At 36.6% G+C, this 24,630-nt stretch overlaps 1 protein-coding gene across 6 annotated transcripts in view; it reads left to right on the forward strand.

Moving 5' to 3' along the window:
• ATP8A1 (ATPase phospholipid transporting 8A1) overlaps window positions 1-24,630 on the forward strand; it is a 106,797-nt gene that overhangs the window by 79,129 nt on the left and 3,038 nt on the right. For 5 of the 6 annotated variants that reach the window (XM_069856118.1, XM_069856119.1, XM_069856117.1 and 2 more), the window contains 6 exons: window positions 12-90; window positions 2,733-2,794; window positions 7,589-7,645; window positions 8,133-8,240; window positions 21,430-21,518; window positions 21,915-22,007. In XM_069856118.1, the coding sequence (XP_069712219.1) occupies window positions 12-90; window positions 2,733-2,794; window positions 7,589-7,645; window positions 8,133-8,240; window positions 21,430-21,518; window positions 21,915-22,007 (488 nt within the window). The remainder of the gene's footprint in view (window positions 1-11; window positions 91-2,732; window positions 2,795-7,588; window positions 7,646-8,132; window positions 8,241-21,429; window positions 21,519-21,914; window positions 22,008-24,630) is intronic. The other variant, XM_069856121.1, reaches the window with a different exon arrangement.

Below are 24,630 nucleotides of genomic sequence, written 5' to 3' on the forward strand. Positions count from 1 at the left end.
TTTTCCGTTAGGTTTTCTGGGTTCATTGTTTAAATGGCCTCTTCCACTCATTCATTCTGTTTTGGTTTCCACTAAAAGCCCTCCAGCATGGTAAGTATTACGAAATATAAAAATATAAACTCTGAAAAGTAGGAAGTATCTAAATACCTTGGTTTTTTCTTAGGAAAGTTTTATAAATGCTAACAGGTTTGTATGATTAAATTTCAATATACCATTTCTAGAATTAGAGCATTCAGTATATTTAAAATTTTTTATTTAGAATCTGTTTAAAAGTAGGAGTAGTGTTATGTGTGTATGCCTAAAACACAGTGGAGAAAAAGAGATTGCTATTCAATATGCTTTTTTTTAATATAATACACTACCATGGTAAATATTTACAAGGTCCTAAACCACTACTGTCCCTTGCATTCAGTCTTAAATCTTGTGAGTTTTCATTGTCTATGTGTATACCTTCTCTCATGTTACTTCAAGGACATACTAACCTAGTATGTCCATACTAACCTAGTTTACATCTGTATGAGTAGACTTGTGACAGAGGAAACTGGGACATCTTGGACAGCTCAGTCATGTCACTCTTCTAGTTCATGCACCTGAGTTGTAGAAGGAAACAGGATAGTTGTGAGAAAAGCTGTATTAATTAGAGGAAACCTGAAAGCACTGCTTCCAGTTTGTAGCAGTCTTTGTGTAGAGGGGAACTCTGATGAGGGTAGGGATTTGTTCTGCTTCTATTTTGCAGGGATTTAAAAAAAAAACAGTGTAGTTTTCTGTAAATTTAGTAGTCTTCTCAGTTTCCCTGATTCAGCCAGGCAATCTGCCCTGGCACAGGGGACAGGAATATTCTCACAGACATTTTGGAACTGTTGAGACTAGATAGTAAGACGGTCATAGCTGCTTGTGCCTAAAAAGGTTAAGGGGAAAACTTCTTGTGGAGTATTTTATACTTGGTGACTTCTGATGGGTGTAAAAGGAAGTAGGTAGCAGTCTGTTTTCTCTGAAACACCACTGGATGTGAGTTCAGTGGCAGCAGTTTGCATTGGAGAGGTTTAGACAGCCCAGGAGGAAAGAGATCCCAAAATGTCAATGCGTACTCTAAAAACAGGAATATTTTGCTAAGCAGCAGAGTACATGTTTGAGCAGGTATTTCCTAGAACTTTGACAATCAAATCTCAATCTTGGTGGTGCTGGTCGATGAGAAGCTTGACATGAGCCAGCGATGGTGTGCTCGCAGCCCAGAAGGCCAACCATATCCTGGGCTGCATCAAAAGAAGCGTGGCCAGCAGAGCAACAGAGGTGATTCTGCCCCTCTGTTCCTCTCTTGTGAGACTTCATCTGGAGTACTGTGTCCAGTTCTGGAATCCTCAACATAAGAACGATATGGAACTGTTGGAACGGGTCCAGAGGAGGGCTACAAAGATGATCCAAGGGCTGGAGCACCTTCCTTATGCGGAAGGCTGAGAGAGTTGGGTTGTTCAACCTGGAGAAGTCTCCAAGGAGATCTTATAGCGACCTTACAGTATCTGAAAGGAGCCTACAAGAAAGCTGGACAGGGACTATTCATAAAGGCTTGTGGTGACTGGACTAAGTGGAACAGGTATAAACTGGAGAGAGGCAGATTAAGACTAGACATTAGGAAGAATTTCTTCAGCATGAGCGTGGTGAGACATTGGAACAGGTTGCCCAGGTAAGTTGTGGCTGCCCCATCCCTGGAGGTGTTTAAGGCCGGGTTGGATGGGGCCTTGGGCAGCCTAATCTAGTGGATGTCGCTGCCCATGGCAGGGGGATTGGATATCCCAACTATTCTATGATTCTATGTACAGTAAATGGCAGAACCCAAACTTAAATATACAAGTAAACCCACCAACTGCTCCCTCTTTTGGATAACCTTCTTAAGTGAGCCATGACCTCAACTTTTTGTTCTCAGGTTTCCAGGGCTCCTGTAGTCCTTTGTGGTGTGCTGGACTGTATGGGGCGGGAAGCTAAATCTGGGAACTGGCAGGGATGCAGCCAGTATCACTAGAGCTAAGGAAGTAGCCATTGTAAGCCCCCCATCTTTGAATAGGGAGGACTAGGTTAAAGAGGACTGCTTGCAAGCATTTTTATTCTAAATTTTTGTGTCAAATTTCACTTGCTGTCTCTTCCGGAACATCAATAAATAGATCTTTTTTTTAGTGTGGTAAAGTGGCCTCACAGGTCCTGAAAAGCTTTTAGAAAGGAACACTCTTCATCTGCCAGTAAAATGAATTTAATTTCAAGCATTTGTAAAGCTGATATGAAGGCTGGAAAAACATTCACCACAAATATGAAAACATAGTAGCATTTAATATACTGTATGCTAGCTGAGGACAGTAGAAAAATAAGTGTTTTCAACCACTGACCATTTTTATCAGCTTGTCACATTCCTCTGGCCGGACAATCAGAGGATTTTTAAACCATCCCCACCCCTAAAAAAAAAAAAACCAACACCTCTATTCTTCTCTTTCACTCAACACAGCTTTTTTAAAACATCCTTCCTTATGCTGTCTTGGCATTAATGGAGGAGGGAAGATTATCTTGTACTTTTGTTGTTCCTTACTACACGCACAGTATATATATATATGTATATATAAACACATACATACATACAACACACATACACATGTTCATATATATGTGTATATATATGTATATATAGGGCTTTTGTGGAGATTTAAATGTTTAGATGTTTTTATTTTAATTACTGTTTATTTCTCCAGGTACCGTATTTGGCAATGGTAAAACTTCGGATTACCTGCTCCTGGGAAACACTGTATACACTGTAAGTTGGAACAGCAACTCTGTCAGCTGACTATCTATTTCGGCTCTATCTTTAACTCTTAGAGAGATGTGGTTTCATTACTTACAATTTTCTACATAGAAGACTTGATTCATTGTGTAGAATAAGAAATGGCACTTGAGTAAATCTTTGAGAAGCTTTAAAGTGCATTTTGCATTCTTATTCCAGTTTTTAAAACAAAGCAGATTACTAAAGATGCAGAAGATACATCTGTCCTTTACCAGAAACTGTTTGTTTTTTTTAAAATACTAGGACTTGTAATTCCCTAATTAGCATGCTTATTAATTTAAGGTAAATTTCTGCATTGGAGAAATCCCAAACTGCCAGAATGACACCTGAACCACACCTAGCAATAATCTACTGGTATTCTTGTAGATATTAGTCACTAATGGGTTTTTACTTTTAATCTTCTGTTTCCTAAAATAAAATAATGAAGCTAAACACCTATTTTTCTCTCTTCTGTTCTTCAACATGAAGAGTTTAATTTATTTTTCAGCTTCCTGTTGTTGGCAGATAGAAAAAAGAAATTAATTCTTCCATCAAAGTAGAGGGGCTGTACACAATTACAAATTCACAGAAAATCATATTCCTCGGGGAATAGGGAAATGTCGTAACTGAAATGAAAGGAAATTATTCAAGAATACATTTTAGTCATTTATGTGCATGTAGTCATCATGTACGGTCAACATCCCCTATGTTTGAGAGTACATTTTGAATAATATTTTCTGGCTAGCTAACCAGAAAGGTTGAAGACCATAAAGAGCCGAGTAACCACAGCCCACTCTATCTGTTTCTGTTGCGGTGGCAGTTAAAATAAAGTGTTTCTTCTGGCAGTCCATACATGGTCTTTAAAATAGTTCTTTCAGGCACATTGAAAACTTGTTTGCTCACACAAAAAAAAAGCTTGAAAGTTTATTTGCTCTACACATCCCTTTCCCTGTTCCAAAAGGCCAACATAGCATGTAGTCACATATGATCATGCAGTCTATCATATGATAACCTGCCATCCAGTAGGAATGAATGGAGCATCCTGGGTATTTTCTATGCAAGTCTTATTAAAATTAAGATGTAAGGTCACAGTCATTGTCATAGCTCAGTCCTGACAGAAGTAGTTCAACTGGCACAGGTCTATTTGTATTATGATCTCATAACACCAGGCAGTGTTTAGAAGTCAGTCATTTATCTGAATGTCACTGCTTACCCCAATATTGATAAATACTTAATGAGGATATCTACCAGAACCACCTGTTTTCCTAAGTGAAATGAGTTCTTTGTGGAGAGAGGTTCTCTGTGCCGGGTTTTCACCCTATCTACAAATGTTGCATTGTTTATTGTTCTTAAGCTTTGCAACCTTGCTTAGTTCAGCTGGTGTTTATTTTATGAATTGTATATATGTATGTATGCATGAGTTGCATAACTTCACCTATTCTAGCACCTAACCCAATTTTTCTGATAGCATCTCCTTTTCTAATTGCACTAAAAGTATTCTTTGTATTGGCCATCATTTTGTAGATTAAGCTAGCACTGTAGACTTACTGAACTCAATTATTTAACAAGCTGCTGCATTCACAGCTGAAGTTTGTTCCTGAAGTGATCTCAGAACTTCATCCCATCCAGTCATTCTGCTCTGCACTTCCTTCTAAAAGCCAAGCTTGGCATCAGTGGAAAACAAGTTCCATGTGCTGTAGTAAGAATTTACTGGATTACACTAGGTCCTGTGGAACGGAGTGTTCAAAAAGTTAAGATTGTCACACAATAGTTGATGGATAAGTCTTGAAATCTTACAGTACTGCAGAACATCTGAGTATCATCTGTGACATCAGCTGATTCATAAACATCAAGGCCTACGTTTTTAGATTAGCAGTAACATTCTCCAGTGCCTTCAGAAAGTAGTTTGTGTTTGATACTTTCCTTATAGTAACTTGGAGCTACTCATTACTCTTTGACAAGCTGTATCTATAAATGATAAAACAGAGGTTACAATTCAATTGTTCTGTCAACTTCTGCAACCAGTTTTCACCTAGGAGAGCTGAAACTTCACCATCTTGACAGGCTAATTGCTCGATACTAACCTACAGAATGGCCAAGAATTTCCCAAGTAAACATTTTTCACCTTCTAAAGTCCAGACAACCTGCTGCTTCCTTTGTTTTCCAGATTCTCCACTTTCCCTTACTTCAGATGGAAAATCTGAGGGGAGATAGGGGTTGCAATTGGCGTGTTCCTAGTCTTACACAGGAATTCAAGGAGACGCAGGGCACACATGAAGATTTGAAAGACTTTCAAAATCATGGAGGCAAGAAGGGTTGAAGATTTTCTAAAAAATCTGTGCATGTGAAGTGATGTATACTGACATTGTCAGTCATTGTCTTGATATGTCAAAGTCGTAAGGCTAAGGTGCTTCTCGTTCTTCCCTCTGCTTTTAATCTGTTTTGGAGAAGTCTGCATTTATCATTCAGGCAAAAATCAGTGGCATAGGGATTCAGAAATTTATACAGTTTCTTTGGATCCACAAAAAGACAGGAATTGTGCAGTCATTCATGTCCTGTCCTAGAATTATTTCTTCAAACATAATTTTCAGATAGTAGTAGAGTGCCATGAAAATATTTGCATGACCATTCTTGAGAGGTCTTTTAAAATTCTCAGTGCTTTATACAGAATAACAGTTTGATTTCTGGTTTCCTGGGTAGGATTTGGTGAGCTTTTGTTAGTTTGGATCAAGAGGCAGAGGGAGCATTAAAACCCAAATTGTTCAGTAAGCTGCTGTTGCATAACTGGTTAATTTTTTAGGGAAGTCAGTTAAGATGCAAGGAGGGTATATATTCACATTGTCTGTCTCCTTTTATAGAGACCAGCAGTGGGTTTTTTGTGTATATGATTTGTCTGTGCAGTGAGAATTATTTATCTGATCCTAAAGAAGGGTGTTTTCTTTTCTTACAACTGACTCAGAAGTAGCAAGCAAGTGTTCCAGATGTGAAATGAGTTTTTTTGCCATAATTCATTTTTTCATTTGTCCAAATATGGCACCAGAACTGGATAGACTAAGTAAATCATAACACTCATTGGGGTCCTTCATTTTCTTCTAATTAGATTTCACACATTTTAGATAATGGAATTTTGGCACTGTGATTTTTTTTTCTTATGTTCCTAATGCAGCAGTAGCTGAAATAGGAAATTCCAGAATTAAAAGCATAAACTTCTATCCAGGGTGAAAGCTTTCTGGCAGGATTTGTATCCTTATGTGCACCAGACATAGCGGAAGACTTGTTGAATGTATTTAACTAGTTATTTCCAGCTTCCGTTTGAAGTTAATTTCTCCTGATTTTCCGAGACTCCTTCAAATTAAACCACGACAAACTCACTTAAATCATTGCTGCCAACCTGGCCAACGAACTGGGGCTTAAGCTATAGCTGTAGCTATGACAGTTGGAGCTTGGTTTTTGTGACTCAATTTTTCACCCTCATGTTCTTCAGATTGGTAATAAACAAAACTTGTGATAAATGTTCACACATGAGTTCAATAACTATTTCTTCACTAAATAGAAAACTCGTTTGTGTGAATTTCAAATGAAGAAGATAAACTATTTTCCTGAATCAACTAGTCCTTGCTGTGGGATTATAAGCTTTCCACTGTTGCTCATCTTAAAACTGGAGTATATCCTACAGGACGATAACATGTTTTCAGAGGCTGCTCCATAAAAAAGAGTAAAGATCAGAGTAAGGATGAGAGGGAAGTATGAAAATAGCATAACAGACTCATTTAATGTGTTATTTTGTAAGGAGAACATAGATTTAAGGCTGCCAGTGTTTAATTCTCTTGCTTTTCAGGGTTTGGCAAAGGTGATTAATTTACTATCAAAATACTAACAAAGTAAATAAAACTTTTTTCTTTTTCTTTTCTTTTCTTTTTTTTTTACATTTAGGCTAGTGTAAGTTTGATTAATTGCAAGTTTTCAGCCCAGCATGTGAATCTTCTACATCTGTTTTCGTGTAGAAAGTAGTAGTCATCCTCATTATAACTAGGGGGTCTGCCTCCTCTACTGAAGTGGACTACACTTTTCACACACCTTTCTGTGCAAATAAAGTACCATGGATAATGAAGCTAACAACTCAGTAAGAACCAGACTTGCAGAGTTATAGGAGGCAATGGAAGTGTTTTAGACTACTAATACAGAAGAAGAGTTTTCTAGATCAAATGTCTTGAGATCATAAATGGAAGCTAATAATTCTTAGTGTTCTATTACTAGGTCATTACTGGAGTGTATCTTTAAATCTTCTAGTGGAATTTTGCTGTGGTCATTTCAGAGGGGCACTTCATATCTAAACACACAGACCTACAATAAAAGAGGAAAAATACAGCTAGCTGTGATCTAAAAGAATTTTACTTTGGGGGTGCTGAAAGTCCTACATTTTGGGGGAGCAGATTCTATTAAAGCAGAAGGGCATCTCTGTGACTTCTGCAGGTCCACAGAAATAAAAGCCACTTTCTTTATGAACTTTGATTTGGATCCCATTACACAGCTAGGTGTATTGACACACATCATAATTTGTTGGCTGTTACTAAGGAAATCGCGTTTAAATTTAAGAGACTGATTATCCTTTCCCATATTTCATTTGTGCAAGTAAACATGAAGTATGAAAATCATAGAACTTTTTCTTCTGTTCTCCTGGGAGTTCAACAAAACTAATCAATTCTGTATGCTAAGTAAGATTCCTATTTTAAATAAGAATCACCTATCTCTTTCTTCCTCCCCACCCCCTCTCTCTTTCTCTTGAAGTTTGTGGTTCTAACTGTGTGTTTGAAGGCTGGATTAGAGACTTCGTATTGGACTTTGGTAAGCAAATATCTTTACCATATTCTCAAATGTTCTGTAAAGTATGATGGATGAATAATTATATTTTCTTCTTATTTATTTTATTATGCCTTTACAGTTTGACAGCCTGCCCCGCAGTATCAAACTGAACTATAGTTACTCTGTGGAAAGATGGAATATTCACATACAAAAAATAATACTTCACATTGAAAACGAGGACAGCGGGATAAGGCTTTATCTTTAAACTAGGAAAATCAAATTACTCTGATTGTAATTGAACTGGTTTTAATTGACCTTAAATTGGCTCAGAATATAATAATATTGCTACTGAAAGTATTACCTTTCCTTAAGAAATAACTAACTGAAGTGGCAGAGTTAAATTGCTACAAGGCACAAAAATTTCATCCAATATATCAGAATTGCATTGTAAATACTAAGTAGCAAAGATCTTTTTTTTATGTCATAATACAGCTGTGATGATTGTTCTGTTTTCTTTTTTGTTTAACAGTTCAGCCATATAGCTATTTGGGGCAGCATTGCACTTTGGGTAGTGTTTTTTGGAATCTACTCTTCTTTGTGGCCAGTCATTCCTATGGCACCTGATATGTCAGGAGAGGTAAAAGTATATTTTAACTAACATCTGAATGTATGCAAAGAACATTTCAGTCTTTAGTACAGGCAGGATCTTTATTGGATCCTTCTGCTAAATAGAGGGGCATTAGAGGGTTACTTTGTTTATACCTTCAATGTGGTAGCTGTGTTTATTTAAAATAGAATGAATTTTTACTAATGTGAAAATGGAGCTCAACTAACAGGTTGTGGTTATACAGTCTCCTGAGGAAGAATAGCCAGGTAAGCTACTTTGCAGTTCTTTCGTAAGTTTTAATTTCCTAAATAGAAGTCTTAGCAAATTCATAATTCAAAATTACAGTGCTTATTTGTCTGAACGGTTTTTTAATAATGAGGTAACACAAATAGTGCATTGGTTAAGACTTCTTTTTCATCTTCAGTTTTACAGATTTGCTAAATATTTGAAACTGTAAAATGCCTCAGAATCTGAGGTCCCCTAACATTGCATGAGCAGCTGATTGCCATGCACACATTTCCTTTTCTATTACTGTGCTGCTTGGAATGCATTTTTGTACTGTATCTTTAACCTTTTGGCAGTAATTACTGGTTTCTCTTTTATTTGTTATCCCATTTGTGTAAAACTGCTCTGAATATTGCAAAAAGGATTGAATCCATAGAAGATGCTTAATTGCTGCCTGTGCTGATGTAACTGGAACTTCACTCCCAAATTCTCAAAACTATTCAGTTCCAGAAGCATCTGAAGTTTAGTATGAATTTCCCAGCCGCTACTGTGTTTCTGGGCATGGTCAGTACCTCCTGATATGAGAAGTTCAGCGTGCAGTCTCAGTGGGAATCAGAAACTGAGAATATCTCTTCTTTCTAGTTGAGCTAGGGCTCAACTAGAAATGAGATTGGCAAAGTCTGTGAAAGATAACAAAAAAATCCTTCTATAAATATATAAATAATAAAAGGAGGACTAGGGAGACCAGACAGTCCCTATTGAACGCAGAAGGAACAACAGTGACAGGGGATGAGGAAAAAGCTGAGGTACTTAATGCCTTCTTTGCCTCAGTCTTTAATTGTAAAGAAAGTTGTTCTGTCTGTGTACAAACCCAGGAGCTAGAGGAGCAAAATGAGGCTCCCATGATCCAAGAGGAGGTGGTCAGAGCCTCGGTAGCCCAACTAGACACCCACAAGTCTATGGGGCCGGACAGGATTCATCCAAGGGTATTGAAGGAGCTGGCGGATGTGCTGGCCAAACCCCTTTCCATCATCTTCCAACAGACCTGGAAGACTGGGGAAGTCCCACTGGACTGGAGGCTGGCTGATGTTGTGCCCATCTACAAGAAGGGTCGCAGGGAGGATCCAGGGAACTACAGGCCTGTCAGTCTGACCTCAGTGCCAGGGAGAGTCATGGAGCAGGTGATCTTGAGTGCTATCATGAAGCACATGCAAGAGAACCGGGTGATCAGGCCCAGTCAGCACGGGTTCACAAAAGGCAGGTCTTGCCAAACTAACCTGATCGCCTTCTGTGACAAAGTGACTCGGCTGCTGGATGAGGGAAAGGCTGTGGATGTGGTCTTCCTAGACTTCAGTAAAGCCTTTGACACATTTTCTCACAGCATTCTGCCTGAGAAACTGTCAGCCTCTGGCCTGGACAGGCGCACACTCTCCTGGGTGGAAAACTGGTTGGATGGCCGGGCCCAGAGAGTGGTGGTAAATGGTGTGAAATCCAGCTGGAGGCCAGTGACAAGTGGGGTTCCCCAGGGCTCAGTGCTGGGTCCAGCCCTGTTCAATGTCTTTATCAATGACCTGGATGAAGGCATCGAGTGCACCCTTAGCAAGTTTGCAGACAACACTAAGCTGGGTGGAAGTGTCGATCTGCTGGAGGGTAGGGAGGCTCTGCAAAGGGATCTGAACAGGAGGGACCCCTGGGCTGAGACCAATGGCATGAGGTTTAACAAGGCCAAATGCCGGGTCCTGCACTTGGGGCACAACAACCCTATGCAGTGCTACAGACTAGGAGAAGTCTGTCTAGAAAGCTGCCTGGAGGAGAGGGACCTGGGGGTGTTGGTTGACAGCGACTGAACGTGAGCCGGCAGTGTGCCCAGGTGGCCAAGAAGGCCAATGGCATCTTGGCTTGGATCAGAAACGGCGTGACCAGCAGGTCCAGGGAGGTTATTCTCCCTCTGTACTCAGCACTGGTGAGACCGCTCCTCAAATACTGTGTTCAGTTCTGGGCTCCTCACCACAAGAAGGATGTTGAGGCTCTGGCGTGAGTCCAGAGAAGAGCAACAGAGCTGGTGAGGGGGCTGGAGAACAGGCCTTATGAGGAACGGCTGAGAGAGCTGGGGTTGTTTAGCCTGGAGAAGAGGAGGCTGAGGGGAGACCTCATTGCTCTCTACAACTACCTGAAAGGAGGTTGTAGAGAGGAGGGTGCTGGCCTCTTCTCCCAAGTGACAGGGGACAGGACAAGAGGGAATGGCCTCAAGCTCCGCCAGGGGAGATTTAGGGTGGACATTAGGAAAAATTCTTCACAGAAAGGGTCATTGGGCACTGGAACAGGCTACCCAGGGAGGTGGTTGATTCACCTTCCCTGGGGGTGTTTAAGGCACAGGTGGACGAGGTGCTAAGGGGCATGGTTTAGTGTTTGATAGGAATGTTTGGGCTCGATGATCCGGTGGGTCTCTTCCAACCTGGTTATTCTGTGATTCTGTGATTCTAATGATTCTCAAAGCATATTCAGTTACATCAAGCCTTATACCAGTAAAAGAGTGAGTGCTTTTAACTCTGTGTGATATAATTCAGCAATTTAAAAACTCATACAGGAAGTGTGAAATTTAGGTGTGTACCTCTTCCTTTCCTGGAGGTTATTCGGATCCACTAATTTTACCTCCTACTCCTAGAAGTTAGCAGAAAATAGTATATAGGCATTTGTATAACTGCTGCATTTTAATGGACAGCATGAGGAATTAAGTTAAGTACTACCTAAGGAAAAAAATGAAACTATATGATTTGTTGTTGTTTTTCCATTCTATTGTAACCACTTACCATGTGTAGATTTTATACATTACCATGTTGCCTCCACTACTCAGAATTTATTATGTACACTATTCTAAGATAAAGTAATTGAATCTGTCGTACAACATTTTTCTTCATAGACACTGTATTTTCAAGAAGAAATAGAATGGTTTGGAATTGGTGGTTTTTAGAGATTTGGCAAAAATTTTTTTCATTGTTCTTTAAGACAGAAGAAGTTTTATAATAAGCACAGTGAGAGCAGATGGGTTTATTATACTTGGTATGACATAAAGGTGACTGCTGTTGAAATAGTTGAATATTTTAGTTAGTACTATGTTCAGTGTATGAAGTTATTTTGAGCAAAATATGTTTTTGAAGACAAATGTAATTCCTACAAACTTGGAAAAACTGTTGTTGTTAAAGAGATGTAACTTTCAACTAAAATACTTTTGGTACTTAAATTCAACATGACACCAAACTAGTCTGACTTATGAACGTATTTGTGTGTGTGTGTGTGATAAAACTATATCTGTACTTGAAATGGATATTCTGATTTTGTTAGTGTGTTTGCTTATGCCTGTATGTGTATATAGTGGCTTTAGATGTGAGTACTTGCATGCAGTTCTTCGGAGGGGCATTGTTGAGTGAAGTTGGTTTGAGGTTTGTTTTGTTTTCTTTCTAAGAATATAATTAGAAATCTGTAATAGTAAAGTCTCCTCAACTTCTCATAGACCATAAGAGCTCATTTTAGGGGGTCTGATTTAACTTATTGAGCTGTACTCCATGTTACAAACAGTCCTGTTGACAAATACTACAGCTTAAGTCAGAAGCAGGATTTTTGTACGCGTCTGGGAAGTCACCTCACTGACTAGGTGTTTTCTAGCAGGGCAGAATTCACTGGGTTTCTTTGAAGCAATTCCAAGCCTTCTTTGATTTTTCAAACTAAAATAATTTTAACTGTAGAAACGGTTATGGTGTGATAAAAACAAATCCATGTGGACATCTCTGCTTGCTTGTGCAAATACTGCTTGTCTGATTTCTTCAAACGTGTGGGTCACACTTGAAAACTTCATGCAGTTAGAGTTGGCAGAAATTAAATTAACAAATCAAAAGCTGACCTCTGTTTCTGTAAGGTTTTGTCTGTTTTGCCTTCACTTGATTTGTCAGTTACACTGAAGGGCATTTTCAGGGTTTTTTCTTCCAAATATCTTAATTAAAAATTCTACCTTTTTAATAAACTGTAGATTTAGAAGGTGATTTTACCAACTACAATCCTTATACAGTATAAATGTAGTCTCTTTCAGCTCCTGAGAGCTGATAACAAGTTCTACCTTAGTAAGTTTATAGTTTTACCAGTCAGTATTCTAGACACAATATTCATCCAGCCATTCATTCCTGACTAGATAATGATATATTTGTTCTACAGATATCTGTTCTTCGAGACACTGCTGAAGCACCCTAATAAGGATTCAGTCTAACTTCTATCATGAAAATACTAGACTTCTTGCTACTTATTGCTTGTTCTGTTCCAAGAAAATAAAATAGTAATGCTTTTGAAGGGGAGAGAAAAAGCATATGGAGCTGATGGAAAACTCATTTATTGGTTGCAGAGGAAAGGTTTCATCTAAATATTTCGAAACCCATTTTTTCATCTGTTCCTGTAAAATACCTATACAGCTCTGATGAATATGTTTAAATTAAGAATAATACAAGGTAATACCTAAAGAAAAAAATAGCATTATAATAGAAGAAGAGGCTTTTTGTGCTGCAAAAAAAACACTCAGTTGGAGTACTGAAGGTAGCAGCCCAATGTTAAATCATAAGAATTCTTGCATTGTCTTCATTTTTTAGTATCGAAGCATCACTCAATAACTTATTGAACAAAGAAAAATTTGTCGCATGATTTTGCAAGTTTTCCCTACTTTTTTACACTAATTCTGTTTCCATCATGTTGTGTATCATTCCAATTTTAGAGAAAGTAATTAAAGTTGTCTTTTCCATATGTGTTGCTGTATGTTAGTAATACAGAAGGAAAGACTGTGCTCTAAATGGTGTGCTCTAAAAGAAAATACAGTGAAATGAAAAATTATGACCTTCTGACAGAGCACCAGCAGTTTTGTTCATTGTCTAGGCCGCTGCCCTCCCTTCTTTGTCACGTTTCTAGTTCTGTAATCAAGTGTATTTTTGTTTCCCTCTCTTTTTTCCACTTTCCCCTACTCTGAATTTTCCCAAAAAAAAAGCCAAGGACCCCTTTGATACAAAATCTGCTGCTGATCTAGAACACTTGAGGTAGTTCTGGCATCGAGATCTTTGTTTTCTGGTCCTTCAAGACTTCTGCTGCCATGCTGGACCAGCTCATCCCAGTTGTACCATCCTGTACCTTACAGCGTGGGAACAAGATTCACCTTCCCTGGAGGTGTTTAAGACACGGGTGGACAAGGTGCTAAGGGGCATGGTTTAGTGTTTGATAGGAATGGTTGGACTCGATGATCCGGTGGGTCTCTTCCAACCTGGTTATTCTATGATTCTATGATTCTTCTAGTCTTAGACACAGATCCTAAAATACTGGGACTTCAAGATTTATATGCTTATATCAAAGTGTTAAAATACGTTTTCTAGTATGAGGATTTTGGCAGTAGTAGCGAAACTTGATTTCTGTTGGAGGGAACCTGATGCACAGTGTATGAGAAAGAAATATGGAAAACACTTCAAAGTTTTCAGTGATTTTATAGCAACCTTGCAGTCTCAAGATAGTCTTTATTACAGTACAGTGCTTTGTCTGCAGTAGTTGTCTAGCAGTACTGTCTTGCATGGAAACATCTGAACAACCAGCTTTACAGGTTATTTTCTTAAAGTATTTTACCTTTAAAGATTGTGCTTCCAATTATAGATGCGTAGGAAAGAAAAAATTCAAAATCGTTCTTTGTAGAAATTTTTCTTTTTTTTGTGAGATTTAACACTGTTATGGAGAAGTAGGTCAATTCCACAGTACAGCTTTTTTTACCAATTACATGAAACAAGCTCAGTTTAATTTCAAAAACTGTACAACAGGCTAGAAAGTTTTCATTGGAGACCTGAGTAAATCAACTGCATGGATCTATTTCTCTACTGTATCCATCAAACTGAAGTTGATACTTTTCTTTTATGTGTAACATTAGCAAAGACAGTAAGTGAAGTACAATTTTAGTCTTTTTTAAACAAATTATAGTATTTTCTCAGTTTAAACCACATGTAGTTTACATAAATGTCAGAAAGTAAATGCCAAGCCTCTTTATATTTGATATTATTTACTTTGTAGATTTTTTTCCTTTGCGACTCTCCAGTACACAGAAAATTGTTCTGTGATGCTGGAAAAAAATGCTTTTTAATTTTGCGATCTACTGAATTACCAGGAGACATTTCCCGTTGTCCCTGCGTTATACCCACCTGAAAGAAATAAGTGACGCTGTGATTAATTTGTTATATGTTTTTTATATCTCTATGTTTCTCTTGCATTAATTGCCTTAACTAATAAAGTTTCTGTAATTTACACCAACCTAATAACCAGTCATGTGTCAGTAGACTATAAAGCTGCTCAAATGCTTCCATTAATGCTTCCACCCATGCAATTCAAAAAGCTACTTTTCTTTTTAATGCCACTTCAAAAAAAAAAAAGCACATTAATTAAATTATTTAAGTTTGTAGTTTAAATTATAAAATAAATATTTCTAAGCTGGTATGGTTTTCTCTTTCTTGAATAAATATTGTTGTGATTTTAGTTGAAAACTAGACTGGGGAGGAAGAAAATAAACCAACCTGTTGTGTATTTCATACTAGTACAGTTCCTGATTCTTTTGGTTTTATTTCTGTTGTGTCCTCTGCGTTGCTAGGCCTTTTCGATACACCTTCTTGATTAATAAGTTAGCTTAAAATTATCACACTTTACTGGAATAAGAAGTATGACATTGAGATTAAAAGCAGAAGTTCAGTGTCTGCAGAACTTTTTAATTTATTATGGTACTGAAGATAATGCACTTTGAAGTTCTCCAGAGCACCATCTGTTTCTGCTCTGTCTGACACAGGGGATCTGTAAAACTACTGACGGAAACTGAAGTTAAGGAACAACTATGTATTTTACAGAATTTTATCTTTGTGAAAAACAATAGTATTCCTTAAATAAAAATTAAAACAGTAGCCAAAATTCTGAGTCTTCATTTTGGAGAGAGTAAATAGTGTAGGAAATTTTTAGCAAGGACTATTGCTTATTTACAGAGCACATTTGAAACCATTTTCAAGAACACTGAAATAATTAAACAGCAAAAACTAGTGTCTTCCTTCATAGTCCAAAATCCTTTCCAGCCCATTGTCAGCAAAAGGCCCCTTTGGGCATTTCCTCACATTTTTAGCACATTTTCATCACCCTCCACAGTTTTTTTTTAACCCAGCTTGTCTTTTACTAGACCTTTGAGTCTTTACAAAACAATCAGTGATATATATCTATCATGCCCTCTGTACTTATGTGAACTTCTTATTTAGAGAAATAATATGTTTCATTGTACGTTTGTGGAGGAAGTTACTACTTCATAAGAGAGCTTGATGATGTATTGAAGATTTTTTTAAAGTTAATCAGAATTCATCCCATAACACATACTTATTTTAGTCATCTGTCCTCACCTGAGAGTCTAAAATTATGTTACCATTCTAATATAAACATTTTTTTACATTATGCAGTTCTTTGAATATGAAGTTTGTTTTTAGTCTTTCACTTCAGGAGTCCAAAATATTTTCGTAAGGGTTGGGGGCTTTTTACCTATTTGATTTTTGTTAGGTAGTTTGCATTTTCTGAGTCCTCAAACCTTGATGGTTTAATGGTACTTAGTCTAGTTCTAGATATATGTTAGCTAGAGTCTGCTATTTTCAGATATACTTCAAAAATCCTATTCAATATTCAATAGTTACATTCCCATTCGTGTTCTTTCACTGCATATATACAAACAGAATCAGCAGAGCTCATCTTTGAACTACTAAATTTAACTTTTCATCTTATGATGGTCTGTCTTGGTAGTATTACTGTTCTAATTGTTTTCCTTTTTATTGGATAGTCTTTCACAGTATCAGCATTTAACTGAATTCTTTCCCTCAGCGTATTATTGCCAATCTCTATAAGCAGGTTACTGGGTTTTTTTCTGTTTAGAATTTTGTAAATCAAATTCAGTATGCATTCCCATTGTAGTTATGCATACGTCACTTAAAATATTAAGGATATTCATCTGCCATCTTTCTCTTGTAGCAGCTTACTCTCCCAATGTGCAATAGTGAGGAATTACTTCAGTTCTTTACAAATTATAGTAAAACTCAAATGTTTCCTGTACTCCTTCTTGTTTCAACTATCGCAGTGCAGACAACCTTGATCCTGGCAACAACTTTTGTAGAACTATGAGAACACATCCACGCATTATGGCTTTACATCTCCTTTGCAGGATACTACTTCTTATGTCGTCTTTGATTCAACTCAGACAGGTTCCCTGTGAATCTTTTGCTCTCGGGCAAAAGAAGACAGTGTAGCCTTTCCTTGCAGAATAACTGGTGTTTTCTGTTTACAAGCACAATTAAAAGTAGTATGATTAATCTTACCTTGCCAATATTTTATGGTTTGTCTAGTTTCACATCCAGGTGACTAATTCGTTTTAATTTTCTAAAGGTTAATTTCCAGTTAGGTAGTTCAACCTGTAGCACAACCTTGTTAGCCAAACTTCTATTAACAGAAGCTGTTTTTCTTCCATATTCTTGGGGAAGCCTCTTTTGTTTGTGCGTCATTCTCTTCTCCGGCTTTTTGAGGAAATTTCCAGGTATTCCTACTTATTATGAAGGCTTTGTTTCTTTACTTTTTTTTGCATTTAATCTTTGAAACTCTAGATTCAACACATCTAGCAACTGAAACTCTCTTCATAAGAACTATTCCTGGTGCCATGAGTTATTACTGGTTTGTCTTGGGTTTTTTTCCAAATGTGAAATACATATTGAACTAACCTAGGCTTTCATAAAATGCAAGGAAGAAGTTAAATGCCTATGAACTCAATTCACAAGCTGAAAATGAGCAACTACTGTAAGCTAGTCACAAGAACATGTAATAAGGTGCAGTCCTGCATTTCATCCCTTTCTGGACTCAAATGACTTACTGTGGTTAGAGGTAAGTGCTAATCTGATGATTCACAAACCTGAACTACCTCCCACAGTTAGACCCTTATTACATGTGTTTTTAAATACCCCATTATCTAACAGTTAAATACTAGAACATTCACCCTAAACTAATGTTACCCAAAAGCCAGACTGTTTTATTTATTTTTATTGGATTTTTTATTCGTGCTTTGCAACTTTCAGGGTAATGCTTTCTGCTGAAAGGGTGATTGAACAGAAAACTGTCTTGTGATCTGTTTTGTGTGGAATAATCAGGTATTTACTGGATCAGAAAAGACAATGTGCTGGCTTGGGTTTTTTTTAGGAAAAGGCAAGATGTGTGTTCCAATGAACTTGGAATATTAAGATATTCATTGAAACAAGGGACTGAACTAAGAACACAGCTGTAGGAGGAGATCTAAGTCTCAGTTAATTCTTTGCATTGTTCTGTCTGGCTTCATTAGTGTTTTTATACTCTGTCTCCACAGAGGTGCTTTCTGAAGCTTCTAGTATTTATAGTACATGTCTGTGTTTGTGAGCTTTTGTAGATAGGTTTTTATTACTTATAATATCATTTGCCTTAATATAATTAAGACTAGAATCTTAACCATGCCTCTGTGGGATACATGCCACCCTGCATGCCCACTGGGCTAGTAGTGTCTTTAGCTGAAGAAAATGAGAGGAGCTAGGAAAAAGTGATAGTATATTCCTTAGTCTATCCTTCCTTATTTTTCTCACCTCATAGAAGATCTGTTCAAGTAAGAACTTATAGAGTCTGCCTGCAAGTATCCACAGTTATCTGCTTCCTGACTGCCTGGCGTTCCCTCTGTTTCAGTACCTCTTGCTGTCTGTTGTATATCAGAAAGGCTTTGTTTTCTTTTGAATGTATTTGGAGAAAATGGAGATACTCTTCTTCTAATATACCTTATAAGCAGAGTTCCTACTTAGTTCTTTATTAACAGGACCTATGAGGTTTTTTTTTTTAATTCTAAATAGCAAAGAAAGACTAGAGGCATTACAAGAATTCACTTGTTGGAACTTCAGTGCACTGAAAGTTAAATGCAAATCTGTTTTAATATTGCAGTGGTAAGTACTTCGGCATGTATGAAGGCAAACACATGCAGATAACTAAAACCAATAAAGTTGTCTCTAACTTGTTGAGAGGAGAAACTGAAACTGGTTTGATGGTGTTCAGAAGGTGTTATTTTAATACTGTAGTTTTTAAGGAGAGGACTCATACCTGGATGACACCTGAAACAGATAAATTTCATGAGCTTTTCTGCAGTAAGAAATTCATTGTTTTTTTCATCTTTCTCTCTTTACTTTTAGAAGGCTTTATAAAATCTGAGGTCAGTGTTTTGGTAGAACATTTCGTAGTGAGGAAAAAGGGAATATTCTCTCTTCATTTTGGCAGCCAGGATTTCTAATCTGCCACTAAGCCATAAGAGGGAGTAATTCTTAGCATTTTTTTTCTTTTTTAAAACATAAGAACTAATATAAAAATCTGTACAATGCACTTAATAAGCAATGTTAATTCACTGTAGAAAGTCCTAATACTGAGCATGAGCTCCACAGACAACAAATTATTTATCCTCCCTGCAGGACTTGCAAGTCCTACAATAAGCTAGGCTTCCCAGCTCTCATTTTGGATTACTTCTGAATTCCCCTCGGAGCCACTTTTGTGGCAGATTCCATTTGGTTTCACAAGGCCTAAAGGGGGAAAACTTGGCATAGACCACAAATCTCTCACATTAGGAACAATTTGTAAACCACGAACAGAGGCAGCCAGAGTCCGTCCTCAGAACAGGCTGCTCCTGTTAGTGCCATTGTCTGAAAAGGATTGGTTTGCCATTTCCCAGATGACCTGCCTATGTGTAGAGAGATGTGAAAAGTTAGAGACAAAAATGTTTTCTACAGAGTGAGAGGGGAGCTTTCTTGTACAGAAAGGAAGGAAATACCTCTGTGGGATTTTATTTTTTCCCCCTTCGTCCAAAAAATACAAAGAGGCCCTCTGTCTTTAATGCGAATGTCGGCTTTAAATCTTTTAGGTTTGGATTAACTCTGTAAAAGAAAAAAAATCTGACAGGCTTTCAAATATGACGCAGAAAAACTTTTTTTTTTTCCTCAATTCATGTTGTTCATTTGTAAAGCCAAAGGCTGGATGGACTGAATAGTAGGCGCCAGTTGTTCCTTCATTCATAGTTAGCATTACAATGGTCAGAATTAACATCCTAAGACCTACATTATCACTTTTGCTGTTTCACCAGCAAACATTTAATACAGGGTGGCTAACGGAAGGACAGCTCTTTGCTATGTTCTTAGAAATTAAGAAATGTTGTTAATAATAGGAAGTAAAAGTCATAATACTTCAACTCGTATTTTTTTATGCTGCTTCTTATTTTTTAGGAAACTTTGTCTCTCTAATTGCGACTTAATTATACGAAGTTTTGCAAAATCTAGTTTCCATAGACATTTCCTATTAGCTGCTGATTTAGGAAATGAATATTTCATCAAGTATGCTTATAAAGTGACTGTGTTAATAGATTTCTAATACAATTCTTGATACAAAATTTTCTTTTTTTCTTTTCTATCACTGAAGATGTGAATTGTTTTATTTTGAACCTGCCACTGCTCAATGTTTGCACCTTTGCTGACAGCTGTTGGCAGAAACTAGCATCTCAGGGTAATATCTATGTCCTTTAAACATAGCTGTGGAAAGTCTACCAAATTTTTTATTAAAATACCTTCTAATGTTTTCAGAAGAATCAGTGCCAGTAGGAATTTGGATATAAAAACAAGGTTAAAAGACTTTTTACTTTTATAAGAATGAGATTTTTTTCTGAAAATAATTCAGTTTTGCTTTTACATATGAACATATCAAGCCTAATTTTAAAACCTTGATGATATATGCACATTCAGAAATTAAACTTTAGCTCCTGCAAGCTACCTGCATTTGTCCAATAACTAACATTAGTAAAATTTCAGCTTGTTTATTTTAGTTACATACTGAGGTTTAACCTGAAAGGAATTTGTCTCCAAGTAGTGAGGCAAAGGATTTGAAATGTTATCGTTGTGTAGCAATGTTGCTTTCAATCTCTGCAATCTAATCACGTTACTAAGGTATTTTTAATACTGATTGCAAACCAATCTTTCAGTAGTGTGCCTCATTACATATTTATCATAGTCCTTGCATCCGTAATATTATTGATGTAGACACTTGGGAATGAATTACAAGGGTAGATTAAAGGGGTTTTTTTCCTTTAATGTTCATACATTATGATTTTTGGTTTGGCTTCTTAGTGTGTTTTAGGGTTTTTTGTGTTTACTGACCCAAGTTATGAACAGAAGAAATTCCTATGTATTAATATAAAGTGGTGTATAAAAAAGCAAACACAACTAAAGCAGTTATCTGGTTTGTACGTATTTCATCATATGTTAATGTGTTAGATCTTCATTCAACAATATGTTGCATTCTTCCATAATTATGTTGTTTGTTGTTTTCTTAGTTCTCATTTTTAAGCAGTTTCGTAGAAGTCTGTGGCAGTGTGGGAATGGTGGTACAGCAAGTTCTGTTTGCGATAACTTTGATCTGAGTTATGTTGCAAAATTATTGTAACAGTGTTCAGTATCCATTTCAAGGATTGGAACCATTATATCCTGTTAGGGTTGATTGCAAGTAAGAAACTGTGCTCATAACATATTAACAAAGTTTATGCAGGTAGTGGGGGTGGATTTTTGATAAATCTGATTTTAGTAGAAATGCCTACAATCAGCATAGTGCTGTAGAGCAGGGTTGTGGAGGGGGTAGATTGCCCCTCTCTCAAAGAGCTAAGCAGTGTGATCTTTCTCCCAGCTTCTTAACGCGAAGTTGTGCTTACTAACTACTGGATTTCAGGGAATTTTAGAAAGTGGTTAAAATTTATTTCATATTAGAAAACATAGAATAGTTCATTTAAATTTGCTTTTGATACCCTCAATGAAGTAATTGATATTTCTAGGGTTTTTTTCCTAGTTCTTGTTGTAGCATCATCACAATGTGTGCTTTTTTTCCCCTCCAGGCAGCTATGATGTTCAGCTCTGGAGTGTTTTGGATGGGACTTCTATGTATTCCTGCAACAGCTTTACTTTTTGATGTAGTATACAAAGTGTGAGTACCGAAATGCTTAGTTTTACAGGAGAAAGTGCTGACTTTTAAATGTGTGTTCTAATTACTAATATAAGAAAAGCAAATTAAAATTAGCTCCGGTAACTGTATAAAATTATTTTTCACCTTGTTTGTTTATGGCAAACTTTATTATAAGAGTTATTAGTATTTTAAATGTTTCAATAATTGTAATGTCTTTTCTATAAATATTTGTTTCTAATTTGAAAAATATATTATAAAATATATTATTTAGACTTGCTTATAATATTTCTTCTTGTAAAAATTTTAAGTCATCTTGGAAAATAGACTTGTAAGTTGAATGTTTATGAAAGTGTTAAAACAATCTATTCTTTTACTTTCAAGAAGACTAAATCTGGCAGTGTTTTATATTGCTTACAGAGTGAAGAGAGCTACTTTTAAGACACTGGTAGATGAAGTTCAGGAGTCGGAAGCAAAGTCTGAAGATCCTGGGGCAATTGTGCATGGCAAGAGGTACTGTAAAACTGTAGATCATTGTCTTTCAAAACCAAAAAAACCTAAATATTTTCAGCCTAATACTTGCATAAAAGGCAGAAGGTTATTTTTACAAACCCATACAAAAAAAGGTATCTGTAAAGAGGTTTTCAAATCTCTTGAGCCTTGAAAAACATACTGAACTCGTATGTTTTTTCATTTGCTTAAAGCCTATGGGTACAAACTTAGATCTAACTGATATGTTTCTTTGTAGCTGACTTCTGTGTCTCTAGTTATTATGTATAGAACAAAACTGAGGTATGATTTTAATTCTGTCACTTTTGACTGTGTTAACAATTAATACAAAGTAAGTTTAAACCTTTATCATTCACTAGTATAGCTGCAAATTAGGCCTAAGCATAATTAAAAAAATAAAAAAAAAATTTTAAACGCTGATTGGTAGCATAGGCGAAAATAGCAAAATCTGTCTAGAACTTGCTGAAATTGGATAGAGCAAGCGGGCTTTGTATCTAATGCAAACAAATTTGACTGACCTGTGTGAGGCAAGAAATAATTTTAACTTAAGGCTCCACAAGAATTCCCTTGTTACATCCTTCTTCATGAGTCAGGCAGGAGAAAGTAAAACTGAACAACTGGACAATTTTTATGCATAAACTCAGTGTAAAGATTTTCACTCACTGAAATACTTAAGATTTTTAACCCTATCTTACCTTGTAGCAAGCGCTTGCTGAACAGGAGTATGACATGACAAAGCCATGCTCTTGCCCCTTCCAATTAATTAATGCCATTTGGCTAAGCTAGAGATTTCATTCCTTGTCTCCATATTCATGAGTTTTGTAAAGTCTTAAAAAAAATAAAACCAAAAATAAAAATAAAAATAGCAAAGCCGAAACTGTTAATGCTTGATTTTCCTGTTCTTTCTTTCCTTTGGACTGCTTGGTTTTTAGTACCTTCATGGCAAAGGGCTTAGCCAAGAAGGCTTTTTTCCTACCAATATATGCATGGAAAGAGACCAGAAAAAACCACAAATATCCTTTTATTGTAGGTTCAGTTTTCAGGAAGCACCTTTTGTTCATAAAGATCATTAAGTTCTCTTTTTTTTTTTTTTTTCCCCCAGATTTAACTGTATCCCTTATGCAGTTCTGTAGGAATTAGTTTACTAAGATATATCAAGTTGACATGAAATTAATCAGATACCGAGATGGTGACCACCGTTTTAAATGGGTGGAATACCCAGCTCATGCGAGTGTTCACTCCTAGTTTTCCTTTCTCATCCTAGAAATTATTTACAGAAATTTGCTTTATCTGTAGTGGAGTTCATCTTCCATGGTACCATAGACAAATACCAGTGGAGGTGCTGTGAATACTGGAAGCTCATCCCACCACCTGTGGAACACCTAGTCTAGTATGATGGGCTACGTAGGAACACATATGTTCGTGGAGTCTCCCATCAGGCTCTATATGCTGTCTTTGTGGCAGCACTTTCATACTGGAAGTACTGAAAAATCTCCTGGTTGATAACAATTACTGCATCAAGCACGCTTTTCCTTCATTACTAACATTGTAAGGCTCTACTTTTTGATGTTTTCCTATCAGACAATCATAGGATGGGAATTTTCTATTGAAATTTTGAATTTGCACTTTCAGCTAATTTCTTAAAATTAGGTTAAAAAATGACACTTGCATTGAAATTATTTAAAATGTTGTACTTCAGAGATCTTTACTGTATTTTAGCATATGCTTTAAATGTAGGACATCCTAATATAGTCTTAAAGTCTGTCATACCTTGGATTTTTTCAGTGCTGATTTGAAAAAGGTTTTTAAACTGTTACCATTGAAGGCTCAGGAAGAGGATTCCTGTTGTATCTTGCCATTTCAGTGTGTGTAACGATGTGTAATCAGAATTTTTCCACAAAACTGTCCAAAAATACCTTATTCTGTCCTTCTGTAGGCAGCATGTTGAAATTGGTTTTGTTGCATATGTTTGTCAGTTAAGTAAGAATATATTTTGAGCAAGAAGGTTCAAATTTTGCATGGTCACTTTTCCAACTGAAAGTAGACTTTCATGTTAGAATTCTGTAGACTTGAGGGTGCCTTGAATAGCATAAATAATAGAGCAGCATCAGTGCATTAATACATTTGTGCCACAAAATGTATTATTTCTACCACTAGAGCCATTGTAACTGAAATGCCACAAAGCCCTTTGTACTTTAAATTGAAATAACTGATGTAAAAGGATGCTTTTTACATATAAACCACTGTTTAAAAAAAGTTTTTCTGATGCCTTGTGTGTAAGCAGAACAACAGTATTAGTACTTAGTACAAAAACATTTTTACTGGGTTGAATACTATGTATACTAACAACAACATGAGTAACTGCCCAAACTTTGGAAATTAACTTAGAGATACATACTGCAAATGCTGCTACATATAATCGTCATTTTTCATTCAGTTCACTTGGAAATTATTTTTAGACCAGCTGAGGGTTTTGTCAGGAATATATAAAGTAGGAATTTTTTTTTCTATAAAGGATATTAATTGCCTGTAAATTTATACATTTAATGTTCAGAAACAGTTAATATTGTACTTATCCATATCAGTACACATAATAAGCCTAGACATTTAGTTACTATGAATTGTC

Source organism: Phaenicophaeus curvirostris, chromosome 4 (genome assembly GCF_032191515.1).
Source record: "Phaenicophaeus curvirostris isolate KB17595 chromosome 4, BPBGC_Pcur_1.0, whole genome shotgun sequence".
NCBI lineage: Eukaryota > Metazoa > Chordata > Aves > Cuculiformes > Cuculidae > Phaenicophaeus > Phaenicophaeus curvirostris.